Source organism: Haliotis cracherodii, unplaced genomic scaffold (assembly GCF_022045235.1).
Source record: "Haliotis cracherodii isolate W230 unplaced genomic scaffold, xgHalCrac1.p SCAF_22, whole genome shotgun sequence".
In the NCBI taxonomy this organism is placed as follows: Eukaryota; Metazoa; Mollusca; class Gastropoda; order Lepetellida; family Haliotidae; genus Haliotis; species Haliotis cracherodii.
The window spans coordinates 179,107-196,834 of NW_027266278.1; the positions used below are offsets into that span (position 1 = coordinate 179,107).

The 17,728-nt window shown below is 43.4% G+C and overlaps 1 protein-coding gene across 1 annotated transcript in view; it reads left to right on the top strand.

The window, feature by feature from the left end:
- Positions 1 to 17,728, top strand: part of LOC139471404 (TELO2-interacting protein 1 homolog) — a 125,562-nt gene that overhangs the window by 39,176 nt on the left and 68,658 nt on the right. Inside the window, exons 5-7 of the mRNA XM_071253770.1 lie at positions 287 to 438; positions 2,259 to 2,381; positions 2,566 to 2,621. Coding sequence (XP_071109871.1) covers positions 287 to 438; positions 2,259 to 2,381; positions 2,566 to 2,621 — 331 coding nt within the window. The remainder of the gene's footprint in view (positions 1 to 286; positions 439 to 2,258; positions 2,382 to 2,565; positions 2,622 to 17,728) is intronic.

Here is a 17,728-nt window from a genome sequence, read left to right on the forward strand (position 1 = left end):
AGCAACTCTCCGCGTTCATACAGTTCCCTTTAACAATATAACACCTTGGGGCTTAAATGGATTATTTTGTTCTGATTTTGTATCTGTCAATATGAGGATTGAAGTTGTATTTGTAAACGTTGATCAGCTGATGAAGATAGTCACACACGTTAGCAAATTCAATGAAACTCTTCGTCCATCATGGAATTGCTTACGTGAGGCACTGTCTCCATCAGCTGATGAACGTCAACAAATACAACATCAATCCATCAGTGGTAAAGGTTACAACAGGCTTTGTATGTTCCAGCGTGGTCCGCTGCCTGTTCTCTGCGTACAGCCTGCCAGCGGTGGGCTATGCTGTGTCTGTGTTGCTGAGGTTAGGGGAGACTGACAAGTGTCGGGATGTTCAGCTTGCTGCCATGGAAACGCTTCTCTGTCTGAGTCATGCTGACAGCCCAAGTATGTCCCATGTCTCTTCAGCCACTTAACTCTCTTAACTCTATCACATTTCACAATGTCTTAAATGTGTATTCAATTTCAATTTATAAATTTTTATCAATAACTTTTAAAATTATTTCCCGCAATGTTATTGAAAATAAAATTCTCGGGACAAACACTTTGACAACGGGTCCCCATCGAACATGTCAAAGAGCAAAATAAAGACTTTTTAAGCAAATCTTTAAATACATTATACAAAGTAATAAACAAAATAAAAAATATGTCTAAAAGTTGTCAAACTTACATCTAAGATATTATTTCCATCTCTTTTTCATATGATCACATGTAATCTAATGCCTCGGTCTCCAGACCAGGTCCCCAGCATTCTTTGACTTGTCACTCTATTCTTACCTTGGTTAAACCAGGTCTCCAGCACTCTATTACTTGTCACTCTATGTTACCTGAGTTAGACCAGGTCTCCAGCACTCTATTACTTGTCACTCTATTGTTACCTGGGTTAGACCCGGTCTCCAGCACTCTATTACTTGTCACTCTATTGTTACCTGGGTTGGACCAGGTCTCCAGCACTCTATTACTTGTCACTCTATTGTTACCTTGGTTAAACCAGGTCTCCGGCACTCTATTACTTGTCACTCTGTTGTTACCTGGGTTAGACCAGGTCTCCAGCACTCTATTACTTGTCACTCTATTGTTACCTAGGTTAGACCAGGTCTCCAGCACTCTATTACTTGTCACTCTATTGTTACCTGGGTTAGACCAGGTCCCCAGCACTCTCTTACCTGTCACTCTATTGTTACCTGGGTTAGACCAGGTCTCCAGCACTCTATTACTTGTCACTCTATTGTTACCTGAGTTAGACCAGGTTTCTGGCACTCTTTTACTTGTCACTCTATTGTTACCTGGGTTAGACCCGGTCTCCAGCACTCTATTACTTGTCACTCTATTGTAACCTGAGTGAGACCAGGTCTCCAGCACTCTATTACTTGTCACTCTATTGTAACCTGAGTGAGACCAGGTCTTCAGCACTCTATTACTTGTCACTCTATTGTAACCTGAGTGAGACCAGGTCTCCAGCACTCTTTTACTTGTCACTCTATTGTTACCTAGGTTAGACCAGGCCTCCAGCACTCTATTACTTGTCACTCTATTGTTACCTGGGTTAGACCAGGTTTTTGCCACTCTTTTACTTGTCACTCTATTGTTACCTGGGTTAGACCCGGTCTCCAGCACTCTATTACTTGTCACCTTATTGTTACCTGAGTTAGACCAGGTTTTTGGCACTCTTTTACTTGTCACTCTATTGTTACCTGGGTTAGACCCGGTCTCCAGCACTCTATTACTTGTCACTCTATTGTTACCTGGGTTCGACTAGGTCTCCAGCACTCTATTACTTGTCACTCTATTGTTACCTGGGTGTGACCAGGTCTCCAGCACTCTATTACTTGTCACTTTATTGTTACCTGGGTTAGACCAGGTCCCCAGCACTCTATTACTTGTCACTCTATTGTTACCTGGGTTAGACCAGGTCTCCAGCACTCTATGACTTGTCACTCTATTGTTACCTGAGTTAGACCAGGTCTCCATCACTCTATGACTTGTCACGCTATTGTTACCTGAGTTAGACCCGGTCTCCAGCACTCTATGACTTGTCACTCTATTGTTACCTGAGTTAGACCCGGTCTCCAGCTCTCTATTACTTGTCACTTTATTGTTACCTGAGTTAGACCATGTTTCTAGCACTCTTTTACTTGTCACTCTATTGTTACCTGGGTTAGACCCGGTCTCCAGCACTCTATTACTTGCCTTTTTCTTTTCTGCAGGTGGACTGAAGGCGAGGGTGATCTATGGCAACTTGTTTGCTTCCTTCTTGCCTGGTATCACCATATCTCTGTGTAGGATCGCTACAGGGGACACCAAGCAGGGCCATGCAGTGTTGTGTGTGAGTATCTCTGTGTAGGATCGCTACAGGGGACACCAAGCAGGGCCATGCAGTGTTGTGTGTGAGTATCTCTGTGAAGGATCGCTACAGGGGACACCAAGCAGGGCCATGCAGTGTTGTGTGTGAGTATCTCTGTGTAGGATCGCTACAGGGGACACCAAGCAGGGCCATGCAGTGTTGTGTGTGAGTATCTCTGTGTAGGATCGCTACAGGGGACACCAAGCAGGGCCATGCAGTGTTGTGTGTGAGTATCTCTGTGAAGGATCACTACAGGGGACACCAAGCAGTGTTATGTGTGAGTATCTCTGTGTAGGATCACTACAGGGGACACCAAGCAGTGTTGTGTGTGAGTATCTCTCTGTAGGATCACTACAGGGAACACCAAGCTGTGTTATGTGTGAGTATCTCTGTGTAGGATCACTACAGGGAACACCAAGCAGTGTTGTGTGTGAGTATCTCTGTGTAGGATCGCTACAGGGGACACCAAGCAGTGTTGTGTGTGAGTATCTCTCTGTAGGATCACTACAGGGGACACCAAGCAGTGTTGTGTGTGAGTATCTCTGTGTAGGATCGCTACAGGGGACACCAAGCAGTGTTGTGTGTGAGTATCTCTGTGTAGGATCACTACAGGGAACACCAAGCTGTGGTATGTGTGAGTATCTCTGTGTAAGATCACTACAGGGGACACCAAGCAGTGTTGTGTGTGAGTATCTCTGTGTATGATCGCTACAGGGGACACCAAGCAGTGTTGTGTGTGTGTATCTCTCTGTAGGATCACTACAGGGGACACCAAGCAGTGTTGTGAGTATCTCTCTGTAGGATCACTACAGGGGACACCAAGCAGTGTTGTGTGTGAGTATCTCTCTGTAGGATCACTACAGGGGACACCAAGCAGTGTTGTGAGTATCTCTCTGTAGGATCACTACAGGGGACACCAAGCAGTGTTGTGTGTGAGTATCTCTGTGTAAGATCACTACAGGGGACACCAAGCAGTGTTGTGTGTGTGTATCTCTCTGTAGGATCACTACAGGGGACACCAAGCAGTGTTGTGAGTATCTCTCTGTAGGATCACTACAGGGGACACCAAGCAGTGTTGTGTGTGAGTATCTCTGTGTAAGATCACTACAGGGAACACCAAGCAGTGTTGTGTGTGTGCATCTCTGTGTAGGATCGCTACAGGGGACACCAAGCAGTGTTGTGTGTGAGTATCTCTGTGTAAGATCACTACAGGGGACACCAAGCTGTGTTGTGTGTGTGTATCTCTCTTGTACTTGTGTGTGAGTACAGGGTTTTACCGTGACTTACAAAAGTTGTAGGGTCAGGGGACCCCCAGTAATTGTCCCTGCAGACAGTATGATGGTCCTGTCGTGTACTGTATTCATTTTTTATTTTTTTTATAATTTTTTATTTTTTCAGTCATTTTACATTTATTTGATAAAATGTGACATTCCAGGACATAGTTGATTAATAATCGAAATAGATGATGGCAAGTTGACCAAAATTTATAGAATAGGTCTATGTCACACTCAATAATCACTGAACGTTTAGTAAGGTTGTAGTAGTTTCTTATTTCCTTCTGAAAGACTTGAAATGACGGGAGTCTCTTGTTTTACTTTTAAATATAAGGTCTCTATGATGATATTTAGAGGGTCATTGCGCTTTTCTGGAAAACCAATCATCACATGTTTCTTTGTAATTTCGATTTGGATGTTAGCCTTTTGAAGTAGCCAAACTTCAAGTTGACACCAGATTTGCTGAACCATATTACAGGACCAGAAAAGATGGATTGGGGTCTCAATATCAACTGAACAAAAACTGCAATTTCGACTTTCAACATAACCTTATTTACACAAGAGAACATTAGTCGGAAGTATATGATGAAGTATTTTGTATTGGAGCCATTGCAGTTTAGTGTCTCTCGTACATCAAAAAGGCATTCTATTGTATTGGGACCAGTTATCAATTGAATCATCCTTTAGAATATTCTTTTCCCATTTCGTACAGTGTACATTTTTTGTAGTGATATCTGAAATTAGTAAGTTGTAGAAGCATTTCGATCCATTTGCAAATTTAATACTTGGGGGTATAATTGGATTTTGCAACTTGTTCAATTCTTCTAGTTCAACATTACTTGCCTTGAAATAGTGTTTAATGGCCACGATAAGGCCATTATATATTAAGAAGTTTGTTTTTATCTCGAAAGATTTTGAAAACTTGTCAGACATTTTCCATCTTTATCAAGGAGGTCATTTATGAAACGTACCCCCTTTTGATTCCAGGTGCTATAAAAGACAGGCTTACGTCCAATACATATATTACTAAAGTAGTTTATCTGTTACAGAGGGCTGTAGAGGTGTGGACTAAAGTAGTTGATCTGTTACAGAGGGCTGTAGAGGTGTGGACTAAAGTAGTTGATCTGTTACAGAGGGCTGTAGAGGTGTGGACTAAAGTAGTTGATCTGTTACAGAGGGCTGTAGAGATGTGGACTAAAGTAGTCTATCTGTTACAGAGGGCTGTAGAGGTGTGGACTAAAGTAGTTGATCTGTTACAGAGGGCTGTAGAGGTGTGGACTACAGTAGTCGATATGTTACAGAGTGCTGTAGAGGTGTGGACTAAAGTAGTCAATATGTTACAGAGGGCTGTAGAGGTGTGGACTAAAGTAGTCTATCTGTTACAGAGGGCTGTAGAGGTGTGGACTAAAGTAGTTTATCTGTTACAGAGGGCTGTAGAGGTGTGGACTACAGTAGTCGATATGTTACAGAGTGCTGTAGAGGTGTGGACTAAAGTAGTTGATCTGTTACAGAGGGCTGTAGAGTTGTGGACTACAGTAGTCAATATGTTACAGAGGGCTGTAGAGGTGTGGACTAAAGTAGTTTATCTGTTACAGAGGGCTGTAGAGGTGTGGACAAAAGTAGTTTATCTGTTACAGAGGGCTGTAGAGGTGTGGACTAAAGTAGTTTATCTGTTACAGAGGGCCGTAGAGGTGTGGACTAAAGTAGTCTATCTGTTACAGAGGGCTGTAGAGGTGTGGACTAAAGTAGTTTATCTGTTACAGAGGGCTGTAGAGGTGTGGACTACAGTAGTTGATATGTTACAGAGGGCTGTAGAGGTGTGGACTAAAGTAGTTTATCTGTTACAGAGGGCTGTAGAGGTGTGGACTAAAGTAGTTTATCTGTTACAGAGGGCTGTAGAGATGTGGACTAAAGTAGTCTATCTGTTACAGAGGGCTGTAGAGGTGTGGACTACAGTAGTCGATATGTTACAGAGGGCTGTAGAGGTGTGGACTACAGTAGTCGATATGTTACAGAGGGCTGTAGAGGTGTGGACTAAAGTAGTCTATCTGTTACAGAGGGCTGTAGAGGTGTGGACTAAAGTAGTTTATCTGTTACAGAGGGCTGTAGAGGTGTGGACTACAGTAGTTGATATGTTACAGAGGGCTGTAGAGGTGTGGACTAAAGTAGTTTATCTGTTACAGAGGGCTGAAGAGGTGTGGACTAAAGTAGTTTATCTGTTACAGAGGGCTGTAGAGATGTGGACTAAAGTAGTCTATCTGTTACAGAGGGCTGTAGAGGTGTGGACTACAGTAGTCGATATGTTACAGAGGGCTGTAGAGGTGTGGACTACAGTAGTCGATATGTTACAGAGGGCTGTAGAGGTGTGGACTAAAGTAGTCTATCTGTTACAGAGGGCTGTAGAGGTGTGGACTAAAGTAGTCTATCTGTTACAGAGGGCTGTAGAGGTGTGGACTAAAGTAGTTTATCTGTTACAGAGGGCTGTAGAGATGTGGACTAAAGTAGTTGATCTGTTACAGAGGGCCGTAGAGGTGTGGACTAAAGTAGTTTATCTGTTACAGAGGGCCGTAGAGGTGTGGACTAAAGTAGTCTATCTGTTACAGAGGGCTGTAGAGGTGTGGACTAAAGTAGTCTATTTGTTACAGAGGGCTGTAGAGGTGTGGACTAAAGTAGTTTATCTGTTACAGAGGGCTGTAGAGATGTGGACTAAAGTAGTTTATCTGTTACAGAGGGCTGTAGAGGTGTGGACTAAAGTAGTCTATCTGTTACAGAGGGCCGTAGAGGTGTGGACTACAGTAGTCGATATGTTACAGAGGGCTGTAGAGGTGTGGACTAAAGTAGTTTATCTGTTACAGAGGGCTGTAGAGGTGTGGACAAAAGTAGTCTATCTGTTACAGAGGGCTGTAGAGGTGTGGACTAAAGTAGTTTATCTGTTACAGAGGGCCGTAGAGGTGTGGACTAAAGTAGTCTATCTGTTACAGAGGGCTGTAGAGGTGTGGACTAAGGTAGTCTATCTGTTACAGAGGGCTGTAGAGGTGTGGACTAAAGTAGTTTATCTGTTACAGAGGGCTGTAGAGATGTGGACTAAAGTAGTTGATCTGTTACAGAGGGCTGTAGAGGTGTGGACTACAGTAGTCAATATGTTACAGAGGGCTGTAGAGGTGTGGACTAAAGTAGTTTATCTGTTACAGAGGGCTGTAGAGGTGTGGACAAAAGTAGTTTATCTGTTACAGAGGGCTGTAGAGGTGTGCACTAAAGTAGTTTATCTGTTACAGAGGGCCGTAGAGGTGTGGACTGAAGTAGTCTATCTGTTACAGAGGGCTGTAGAGATGTGGACTAAAGTAGGTTATCTGTTACAGAGGGCTGTAGAGGTGTGGACTAAAGTAGTCAATATGTTACAGAGGGCTGTAGAGGTGTGGACTAAAGTAGTCTATCTGTTACAGAGGGCTGTAGAGGTGTGGACTAAAGTAGTTGATCTGTTACAGAGGGCTGTAGAGGTGTATACTAAAGGTAGTCTATCTGTTACAGAGGGCTGTAGAGGTGTGGACTAAAGTAGTCTATCTGTTACAGAGGGCTGTAGAGGTGTGGACTAAAGTAGTCTATCTGTTACAGAGGGCTGTAGAGGTGTGGACTAAAGTAGTTTATCTGTTACAGAGGGCTGTAGAGATGTGGACTAAAGTAGTCTATCTGTTACAGAGGGCCGTAGAGGTGTGGACTAAAGTAGTTTATCTGTTACAGAGGGCCGTAGAGGTGTGGACTAAAGTAGTCTATCTGTTACAGAGGGCTGTAGAGATGTGGACTAAAGTAGTCTATCTGTTACAGAGGGCCGTAGAGGTGTGGACTAAAGTAGTTTATCTGTTACAGAGGGCTATAGAGGTGTGGACTAAAGTAGTCTATCTGTTACAGAGGGCTGTAGAGGTGTGGACTAAAGTAGTTGATCTGTTACAGAGGGCTGTAGAGATGTGGACTAAAGTAGGTTATCTGTTACAGAGGGCTGTAGAGGTGTGGACTAAAGTAGTCAATATGTTACAGAGGGCTGTAGAGGTGTGGACTAAAGTAGTCTATCTGTTACAGAGGGCTGTAGAGGTGTGGACTAAAGTAGTTGATCTGTTACAGAGGGCTGTAGAGGTGTATACTAAAGGTAGTCTATCTGTTACAGACGGCTGTAGAGGTGTGGACTAAAGTAGTCTATCTGTTACAGAGGGCTGTAGAGGTGTGGACTAAAGTAGTCTATCTGTTACAGAGGGCTGTAGAGGTGTGGACTAAAGTAGTTTATCTGTTACAGAGGGCTGTAGAGATGTGGACTAAAGTAGTCTATCTGTTACAGAGGGCCGTAGAGGTGTGGACTACAGTAGTTGATCTGTTACAGAGGGCCGTAGAGGTGTGGACTAAAGTAGTCTATCTGTTACAGAGGGCTGTAGAGATGTGGACTAAAGTAGTCTATCTGTTACAGAGGGCCGTAGAGGTGTGGACTAAAGTAGTTTATCTGTTACAGAGGGCTGTAGAGGTGTGGACTAAAGTAGTCTATCTGTTACAGAGGGCTGTAGAGGTGTGGACTAAAGTAGTTGATCTGTTACAGAGGGCTGTAGAGATGTGGACTAAAGTAGTCTATCTGTTACAGAGGGCTGTAGAGATGTGGACTAAAGTAGTCTATCTGTTACAGAGGGCTGTAGAGGTGTGGATAAAAATAGTCTATCTGTTACAGAGGGCTGTAGAGGTGTATACTAAAGTAGTTTATCTGTTACAGAGGGCTGTAGAGTTGTGGACTAAAGTAGTCTATCTGTTACAGAGGGCTGTAGAGATGTCGACTAAAGTAGTTTATCTGTTACAGAGGGCTGTAGAGATGTCGACTAAAGTAGTTTATCTGTTACAGAGGGATGTAGAGGTGTGGACTACAGTAGTTGATCTGTTACAGAGGGCTGTAGAGGTGTATACTAAAGTAGTTTATCTGTTACAGAGGGCTGTAGAGTTGTGGACTAAAGTAGTTTATCTGTTACAGAGGGCTGTAGAGGTGTGGACTAAAGTAGTTTATCTGTTACAGAGGGCTGTAGAGGTGTGGACTAAAGTAGTTGATATGTTACAGAGGGCTGTAGAGATGTGGACTAAAGTAGTCTATCTGTTACAGAGGGCTGTAGAGGTGTGGATAAAAGTAGTCTATCTGTTACAGAGGGCTGTAGAGGTGTGGACTAAAGTAGTCTATCTGTTACAGAGGGCTGTAGAGGTGTGGACTAAAGTAGGTTATCTGTTACAGAGGGCTGTAGAGGTGTGGACTAAAGTAGTTGATCTGTTACAGAGGGCTGTAGAGGTGTGGACTAAAGTAGGTTATCTGTTACAGAGGGCTGTAGAGGTGTGGACTAAAGTAGTCAATATGTTACAGAGGGCTGTAGAGGTGTGGACTAAAGTAGTCTATCTGTTACAGAGGGCTGTAGAGGTGTGGACTAAAGTAGTTGATCTGTTACAGAGGGCTGTAGAGGTGTATACTAAAGGTAGTCTATCTGTTACAGAGGGCTGTAGAGGTGTGGACTAAAGTAGTCTATCTGTTACAGAGGGCTGTAGAGGTGTGGACTAAAGTAGTCTATCTGTTACAGAGGGCTGTAGAGGTGTGGACTAAAGTAGTTTATCTGTTACAGAGGGCTGTAGAGATGTGGACTAAAGTAGTCTATCTGTTACAGAGGGCCGTAGAGGTGTGGACTACAGTAGTTGATCTGTTACAGCGGGCCGTAGAGGTGTGGACTAAAGTAGTCTATCTGTTACAGAGGGCTGTAGAGATGTGGACTAAAGTAGTCTATCTGTTACAGAGGGCCGTAGAGGTGTGGACTAAAGTAGTTTATCTGTTACAGAGGGCTGTAGAGGTGTGGACTAAAGTAGTCTATCTGTTACAGAGGGCTGTAGAGGTGTGGACTAAAGTAGTTGATCTGTTACAGAGGGCTGTAGAGATGTGGACTAAAGTAGTCTATCTGTTACAGAGGGCTGTAGAGGTGTGGACTAAAGTAGTTGATCTGTTACAGAGGGCTGTAGAGGTGTGGACTACAGTAGTCAATATGTTACAGAGGGCTGTAGAGGTGTGGACTAAAGTAGTTTATCTGTTACAGAGGGCTGTAGAGGTGTGGACAAAAGTAGTTTATCTGTTACAGAGGGCTGTAGAGGTGTGCACTAAAGTAGTTTATCTGTTACAGAGGGCCGTAGAGGTGTGGACTGAAGTAGTCTATCTGTTACAGAGGGCTGTAGAGATGTGGACTAAAGTAGGTTATCTGTTACAGAGGGCTGTAGAGGTGTAGACTAAAGTAGTCAATATGTTACAGAGGGCTGTAGAGGTGTGGACTAAAGTAGTCTATCTGTTACAGAGGGCTGTAGAGGTGTGGACTAAAGTAGTTGATCTGTTACAGAGGGCTGTAGAGGTGTATACTAAAGGTAGTCTATCTGTTACAGAGGGCTGTAGAGGTGTGGACTAAAGTAGTCTATCTGTTACAGAGGGCTGTAGAGGTGTGGACTAAAGTAGTCTATCTGTTACAGAGGGCTGTAGAGGTGTGGACTAAAGTAGTTTATCTGTTACAGAGGGCTGTAGAGATGTGGACTAAAGTAGTCTATCTGTTACAGAGGGCCGTAGAGGTGTGGACTAAAGTAGTTTATCTGTTACAGAGGGCTGTAGAGGTGTGGACTAAAGTAGTCTATCTGTTACAGAGGGCTGTAGAGATGTGGACTAAAGTAGTCTATCTGTTACAGAGGGCCGTAGAGGTGTGGACTAAAGTAGTTTATCTGTTACAGAGGGCTGTAGAGGTGTGGACTAAAGTAGTCTATCGGTTACAGAGGGCTGTAGAGGTGTGGACTAAAGTAGTTGATCTGTTACAGAGGGCTGTAGAGATGTGGACTAAAGTAGGTTATCTGTTACAGAGGGCTGTAGAGGTGTGGACTAAAGTAGTCAATATGTTACAGAGGGCTGTAGAGGTGTGGACTAAAGTAGTCTATCTGTTACAGAGGGCTGTAGAGGTGTGGACTAAAGTAGTTGATCTGTTAGATAGGGCTGTAGAGGTGTATACTAAAGGTAGTCTATCTGTTACAGAGGGCTGTAGAGGTGTGGACTAAAGTAGTCTATCTGTTACAGAGGGCTGTAGAGGTGTGGACTAAAGTAGTCTATCTGTTACAGAGGGCTGTAGAGGTGTGGACTAAAGTAGTTTATCTGTTACAGAGGGCTGTAGAGATGTGGACTAAAGTAGTCTATCTGTTACAGAGGGCCGTAGAGGTGTGGACTACAGTAGTTGATCTGTTACAGAGGGCCGTAGAGGTGTGGACTAAAGTAGTCTATCTGTTACAGAGGGCTGTAGAGATGTGGACTAAAGTAGTCTATCTGTTACAGAGGGCCGTAGAGGTGTGGACTAAAGTAGTTTATCTGTTACAGAGGGCTGTAGAGGTGTGGACTAAAGTAGTCTATCTGTTACAGAGGGCTGTAGAGGTGTGGACTAAAGTAGTTGATCTGTTACAGAGGGCTGTAGAGATGTGGACTAAAGTAGTCTATCTGTTACAGAGGGCTGTAGAGATGTGGACTAAAGTAGTCTATCTGTTACAGAGGGCTGTAGAGGTGTGGATAAAAATAGTCTATCTGTTACAGAGGGCTGTAGAGGTGTATACTAAAGTAGTTTATCTGTTACAGAGGGCTGTAGAGTTGTGGACTAAAGTAGTCTATCTGTTACAGAGGGCTGTAGAGATGTCGACTAAAGTAGTTTATCTGTTACAGAGGGCTGTAGAGATGTCGACTAAAGTAGTTTATCTGTTACAGAGGGATGTAGAGGTGTGGACTACAGTAGTTGATCTGTTACAGAGGGCTGTAGAGGTGTATACTAAAGTAGTTTATCTGTTACAGAGGGCTGTAGAGTTGTGGACTAAAGTAGTCTATCTGTTACAGAGGGCTGTAGAGATGTCGACTAAAGTAGTTTATCTGTTACAGAGGGCTGTAGAGGTGTGGACTAAAGTAGTCTATCTGTTACAGAGGGCTGTAGAGATGTGGACTAAAGTAGTTTATCTGTTACAGAGGGCTGTAGAGGTGTGGACTAAAGTAGTTGATATGTTACAGAGGGCTGTAGAGATGTGGACTAAAGGAGTCTATCTGTTACAGAGGGCTGTAGAGGTGTGGATAAAAGTAGTCTATCTGTTACAGAGGGCTGTAGAGGTGTGGACTAAAGTAGTTGATCTGTTACAGAGGGCTGTAGAGGTGTGGACTAAAGTAGGTTATCTGTTACAGAGGGCTGTAGAGGTGTGGACTAAAGTAGTCAATATGTTACAGAGGGCTGTAGAGGTGTGGACTAAAGTAGTCTATCTGTTACAGAGGGCTGTAGAGGTGTGGACTAAAGTAGTTGATCTGTTACAGAGGGCTGTAGAGGTGTATACTAAAGGTAGTCTATCTGTTACAGAGGGCTGTAGAGGTGTGGACTAAAGTAGTCTATCTGTTACAGAGGGCTGTAGAGGTGTGGACTAAAGTAGTCTATCTGTTACAGAGGGCTGTAGAGGTGTGGACTAAAGTAGTTTATCTGTTACAGAGGGCTGTAGAGATGTGGACTAAAGTAGTCTATCTGTTACAGAGGGCCGTAGAGGTGTGGACTACAGTAGTTGATCTGTTACAGAGGGCCGTAGAGGTGTGGACTAAAGTAGTCTATCTGTTACAGAGGGCTGTAGAGATGTGGACTAAAGTAGTCTATCTGTTACAGAGGGCCGTAGAGGTGTGGACTAAAGTAGTTTATCTGTTACAGAGGGCTGTAGAGGTGTGGACTAAAGTAGTCTATCTGTTACAGAGGGCTGTAGAGGTGTGGACTAAAGTAGTTGATCTGTTACAGAGGGCTGTAGAGATGTGGACTAAAGTAGTATATCTGTTACAAAGGGCTGTAGAGATGTGGACTAAAGTAGTCTATCTGTTACAGAGGGCTGTAGAGGTGTGGATAAAAATAGTCTATCTGTTACAGAGGGCTGTAGAGGTGTATACTAAAGTAGTTTATCTGTTACAGAGGGCTGTAGAGTTGTGGACTAAAGTAGTCTATCTGTTACAGAGGGCTGTAGAGATGTCGACTAAAGTAGTTTATCTGTTACAGAGGGCTGTAGAGATATCGACTAAAGTAGTTTATCTGTTACAGAGGGATGTAGAGGTGTGGACTACAGTAGTTGATCTGTTACAGAGGGCTGTAGAGGTGTATACTAAAGTAGTTTATCTGTTACAGAGGGCTGTAGAGTTGTGGACTAAAGTAGTCTATCTGTTACAGAGGGCTGTAGAGATGTCGACTAAAGTAGTTTATCTGTTACAGAGGGCTGTAGAGGTGTGGACTAAAGTAGTTTATCTGTTACAGAGGGCTGTAGAGATGTGGACTAAAGTAGTTTATCTGTTACAGAGGGCTGTAGAGGTGTGGACTAAAGTAGTTGATATGTTACAGAGGGCTGTAGAGATGTGGACTAAAGTAGTCTATCTGTTACAGAGGGCTATAGAGGTGTGGATAAAAGTAGTCTATCTGTTACAGAGGGCTGTAGAGGTGTGGACTAAAGTAGTTGATCTGTTACAGAGGGCTGTAGAGGTGTGGACTACAGTAGTCAATATGTTACAGAGGGCTGTAGAGGTGTGGACTAAAGTAGTTTATCTGTTACAGAGGGCTGTAGAGATGTGGACTAAAGTAGTCTATCTGTTACAGAGGGCCGTAGAGGTGTGCACTAAAGTAGTTTATCTGTTACAGAGGGCCGTAGAGGTGTGGACTAAAGTAGTCTATCTGTTACAGAGGGCTGTAGAGGTGTGGACTAAAGTAGTCTATCTGTTACAGAGGGCTTTAGAGGTGTGGACTAAAGTAGTTTATCTGTTACAGAGGGCCGTAGAGGTGTGGACTAAAGTAGTCTATCTGTTACAGAGGGCCGTAGAGGTGTGGACTAAAATAGTCTATCTGTTACAGAGGGCTGTAGAGGTGTGGACTAAAGTAGTTTATCTGTTACAGAGGGCCGTAGAGGTGTGGACTAAAGTAGTCTATCTGTTACAGAGGGCTGTAGAGGTGTGGACTAAAGTAGTCTATCTGTTACAGAGGGCTGTAGAGGTGTGGACTAAAGTAGTTTATCTGTTACAGAGGGCTGTAGAGGTGTGGACAAAAGTAGTTTATCTGTTACAGAGGGCTGTAGAGGTGTGGACTAAAGTAGTTTATCTGTTACAGAGGGCTGTAGAGATGTGGACTAAACTAGTTTATCTGTTACAGAGGGCTGTAGAGGTGTGGACTAAAGTAGTCTATCTGTTACAGAGGGCCGTAGAGGTGTGGACTACAGTAGTCGATATGTTACAGAGGGCTGTAGAGGTGTGGACTAAAGTAGTTTATCTGTTACAGAGGGCTGTACAGGTGTGGACAAAAGTAGTTTATCTGTTACAGAGGGCCGTAGAGGTGTGGACTAAAGTAGTTTATCTGTTACAGAGGGCCGTAGAGGTGTGGACTAAAGTAGTCTATCTGTTACAGAGGGCTGTAGAGGTGTGGACTAAAGTAGTCTATCTGTTACAGAGGGCTGTAGAGGTGTGGACTAAAGTAGTCTATCTGTTACAGAGGGCTGTAGAGGTGTGGACTAAAGTAGTCTATCTGTTACAGAGGGCTGTAGAGGTGTGGACTAAAGTAGTTTATCTGTTACAGAGGGCTGTACAGGTGTGGACAAAAGTAGTTTATCTGTTACAGAGGGCTGTAGAGGTGTGGACTAAAGTAGTTTATCTGTTACAGAGGGCTGTAGAGATGTGGACTAAAGTAGTCTATCTGTTACAGAGGGCCGTAGAGGTGTGCACTAAAGTAGTTTATCTGTTACAGAGGGCCGTAGAGGTGTGGACTAAAGTAGTCTATCTGTTACAGAGGGCTGTAGAGGTGTGGACTAAAGTAGTCTATCTGTTACAGAGGGCTTTAGAGGTGTGGACTAAAGTAGTTTATCTGTTACAGAGGGCCGTAGAGGTGTGGACTAAAGTAGTCTATCTGTTACAGAGGGCCGTAGAGGTGTGGACTAAAATAGTCTATCTGTTACAGAGGGCTGTAGAGGTGTGGACTAAAGTAGTTTATCTGTTACAGAGGGCCGTAGAGGTGTGGACTAAAGTAGTCTATCTGTTACAGAGGGCTGTAGAGGTGTGGACTAAAGTAGTCTATCTGTTACAGAGGGCTGTAGAGGTGTGGACTAAAGTAGTTTATCTGTTACAGAGGGCTGTAGAGGTGTGGACAAAAGTAGTTTATCTGTTACAGAGGGCTGTAGAGGTGTGGACTAAAGTAGTTTATCTGTTACAGAGGGCTGTAGAGATGTGGACTAAACTAGTTTATCTGTTACAGAGGGCTGTAGAGGTGTGGACTAAAGTAGTCTATCTGTTACAGAGGGCCGTAGAGGTGTGGACTACAGTAGTCGATATGTTACAGAGGGCTGTAGAGGTGTGGACTAAAGTAGTTTATCTGTTACAGAGGGCTGTACAGGTGTGGACAAAAGTAGTTTATCTGTTACAGAGGGCCGTAGAGGTGTGGACTAAAGTAGTTTATCTGTTACAGAGGGCCGTAGAGGTGTGGACTAAAGTAGTCTATCTGTTACAGAGGGCTGTAGAGGTGTGGACTAAAGTAGTCTATCTGTTACAGAGGGCTGTAGAGGTGTGGACTAAAGTAGTCTATCTGTTACAGAGGGCTGTAGAGGTGTGGACTAAAGTAGTTTATCTGTTACAGAGGGCTGTAGAGGTGTGGACTAAAGTAGTTTATCTGTTACAGAGGGCTGTAGAGGTGTGGACTAAAGTAGTTTATCTGTTACAGAGGGCCGTAGAGGTGTGGACTAAAGTAGTCTATCTGTTACAGAGGGCTGTAGAGGTGTGGACTAAAGTAGTCTATCTGTTACAGAGGGCTGTAGAGGTGTGGACTAAAGTAGTTTATTCTTTTACAGAGGGCTGTAGAGATGTGGACTAAAGTAGTTGATCTGTTACAGAGGGCTGTAGAGGTGTGGACTACAGTAGTCAATATGTTACAGAGGGCTGTAGAGGTGTGGACTAAAGTAGTTTATCTGTTACAGAGGGCTGTAGAGGTGTGGACAAAAGTAGTTTATCTGTTACAGAGGGCTGTAGAGGTGTGGACTAAAGTAGTTTATCTGTTACAGAGGGCCGTAGAGGTGTGGACTAAAGTAGTCTATCTGTTACAGAGGGCTGTAGAGGTGTGGACTAAAGTAGTCTATCTTTTACAGAGGGCTGTAGAGGTGTGGACTAAAGTAGTTTATCTGTTACAGAGGGCTGTAGAGATGTGGACTAAAGTAGTCTATCTGTTACAGAGGGCTGTAGAGGTGTGGACTAAAGTAGTCTATCTGTTACAGAGGGCTGTAGAGGTGTGGACTACAGTAGTCGATATGTTACAGAGGGCTGTAGAGGTGTGGACTAAAGTAGTCTATCTGTTACAGAGGGCTGTAGAGGTGTGGACCAAAGTAGTCTATCTGTTACAGAGGGCTGTAGAGGTGTGGACTACAGTAGTTGATATGTTACAAAGGGCTGTAGAGATGTGGACTAAAGTAGTCTATCTGTTACAGAGGGCTGTAGAGGTGTGGATAAATGTAGTCTATCTGTTACAGAGGACGGTAGAGTTGTGGACTAAAGTAGTTTATCTGTTACAGAGGGCTGTAGAGTTGTGGACTACAGTAGTCGATATGTTACAGAGGCCTGTAGAGGTGTGGACTAAAGTAGTTGATCTGTTACAGAGGGCTGTAGAGATGTGGACTAAAGTAGTCTATCTGTTACAGAGGGTTGTAGAGGTGTGGACTAAAGTAGTCTATCTGTTACAGAGGGCTGTAGAGGTGTGGACTAAAGTAGTTTATCTGTTAAGAGGGCTGTAGAGGTGTGGACTAAAGTAGTTTATCTGTTACGAAGGGCTGTAGAGATGTGGACTAAAATAGTTTATCTGTTACAGAGGGCTGTAGAGGTGTGGACAAAAGCATTTTATCTGTTACAGAGGGCTTTAGAGGTGTGGACTAAAGTAGTGTATCTGTTACAGAGGGCTGTAGAGGTGTGGACTACAGTAGTTTATCTGTTACAGAGGGTTGTAGAGATGTGGACTAAAGTAGTTGATCTGTTACAGAGGGTTGTAGAGGTGTGGACTACAGTAGTAGTATAGGTAATGGGGGTTCTGGACCACTTCCACTGGAGCCAGATTCATATACCTATACTGCTACTACAGGAGGAATTTTTTATGCCAAAATGACTATGCGATTCAATGATAGTCATGAGATTAAGTTAAATTGACCACCACCTGGAGTCTATGATATAAATTTTTATAGGTAATGATGGTTCTGGACCACTTCCACTGGAGCAGGATTCATATACCTATACCACCACTACAGGGGGAATTTTTTATGCCAAAATGATTATGCGATTCAACGATAGTCATGAGATTAAGTTAAATTGACCACCACCTGGAGTCTATGATATAAATTTTTATAGGTAATGGGGGTTCTGGCTCACTTCCACTGGAGCCAGATTCATATACCTATACCATCACTACAGAGGGAATTTTTTATGCCAAAATGATTATGCGATTTAACGATAGTCATGAGTTGTATTAAACGAAACATCAATATTAATTAATAATGAATAAAATTTACTATAGCCCACGAGGATATTGGAAAGGTGTAGGAGCAATACAAAAATTAGCCACCGCGGCCAAGGTATCTAAAGATGTGGCCAAGGATTGGTTAAAGAAACAAGCGTTGTGGCAAATATATTTACCGGCACCGCGTTATATACCGAGGAAGAAGTTTGATATTTTTACAACGAATGAAGTTCATCAGGCTGACCTCTTGTTTCTTCCCCACGATAAGGTAAAACGCAAAACGTATAAATACGCTTTAACAGTAGTGGATGTGGCTAGTCGATACAAAGAGGCTGAGCCATTAACCTCGAAAGATTCAACAGAAGTAGCTAATGCACTGAGCCGCATATATAAACGCGGACCGCTAAAATGGCCTAAGCTATTTCAAGTAGATCACGGTCGCGAGTTTATGGGATCGATAACTAAACTTTTAACAAAGCACAACGTCAAAATCGTCCGTGGTGAAAGAGAGGCCCACCGCA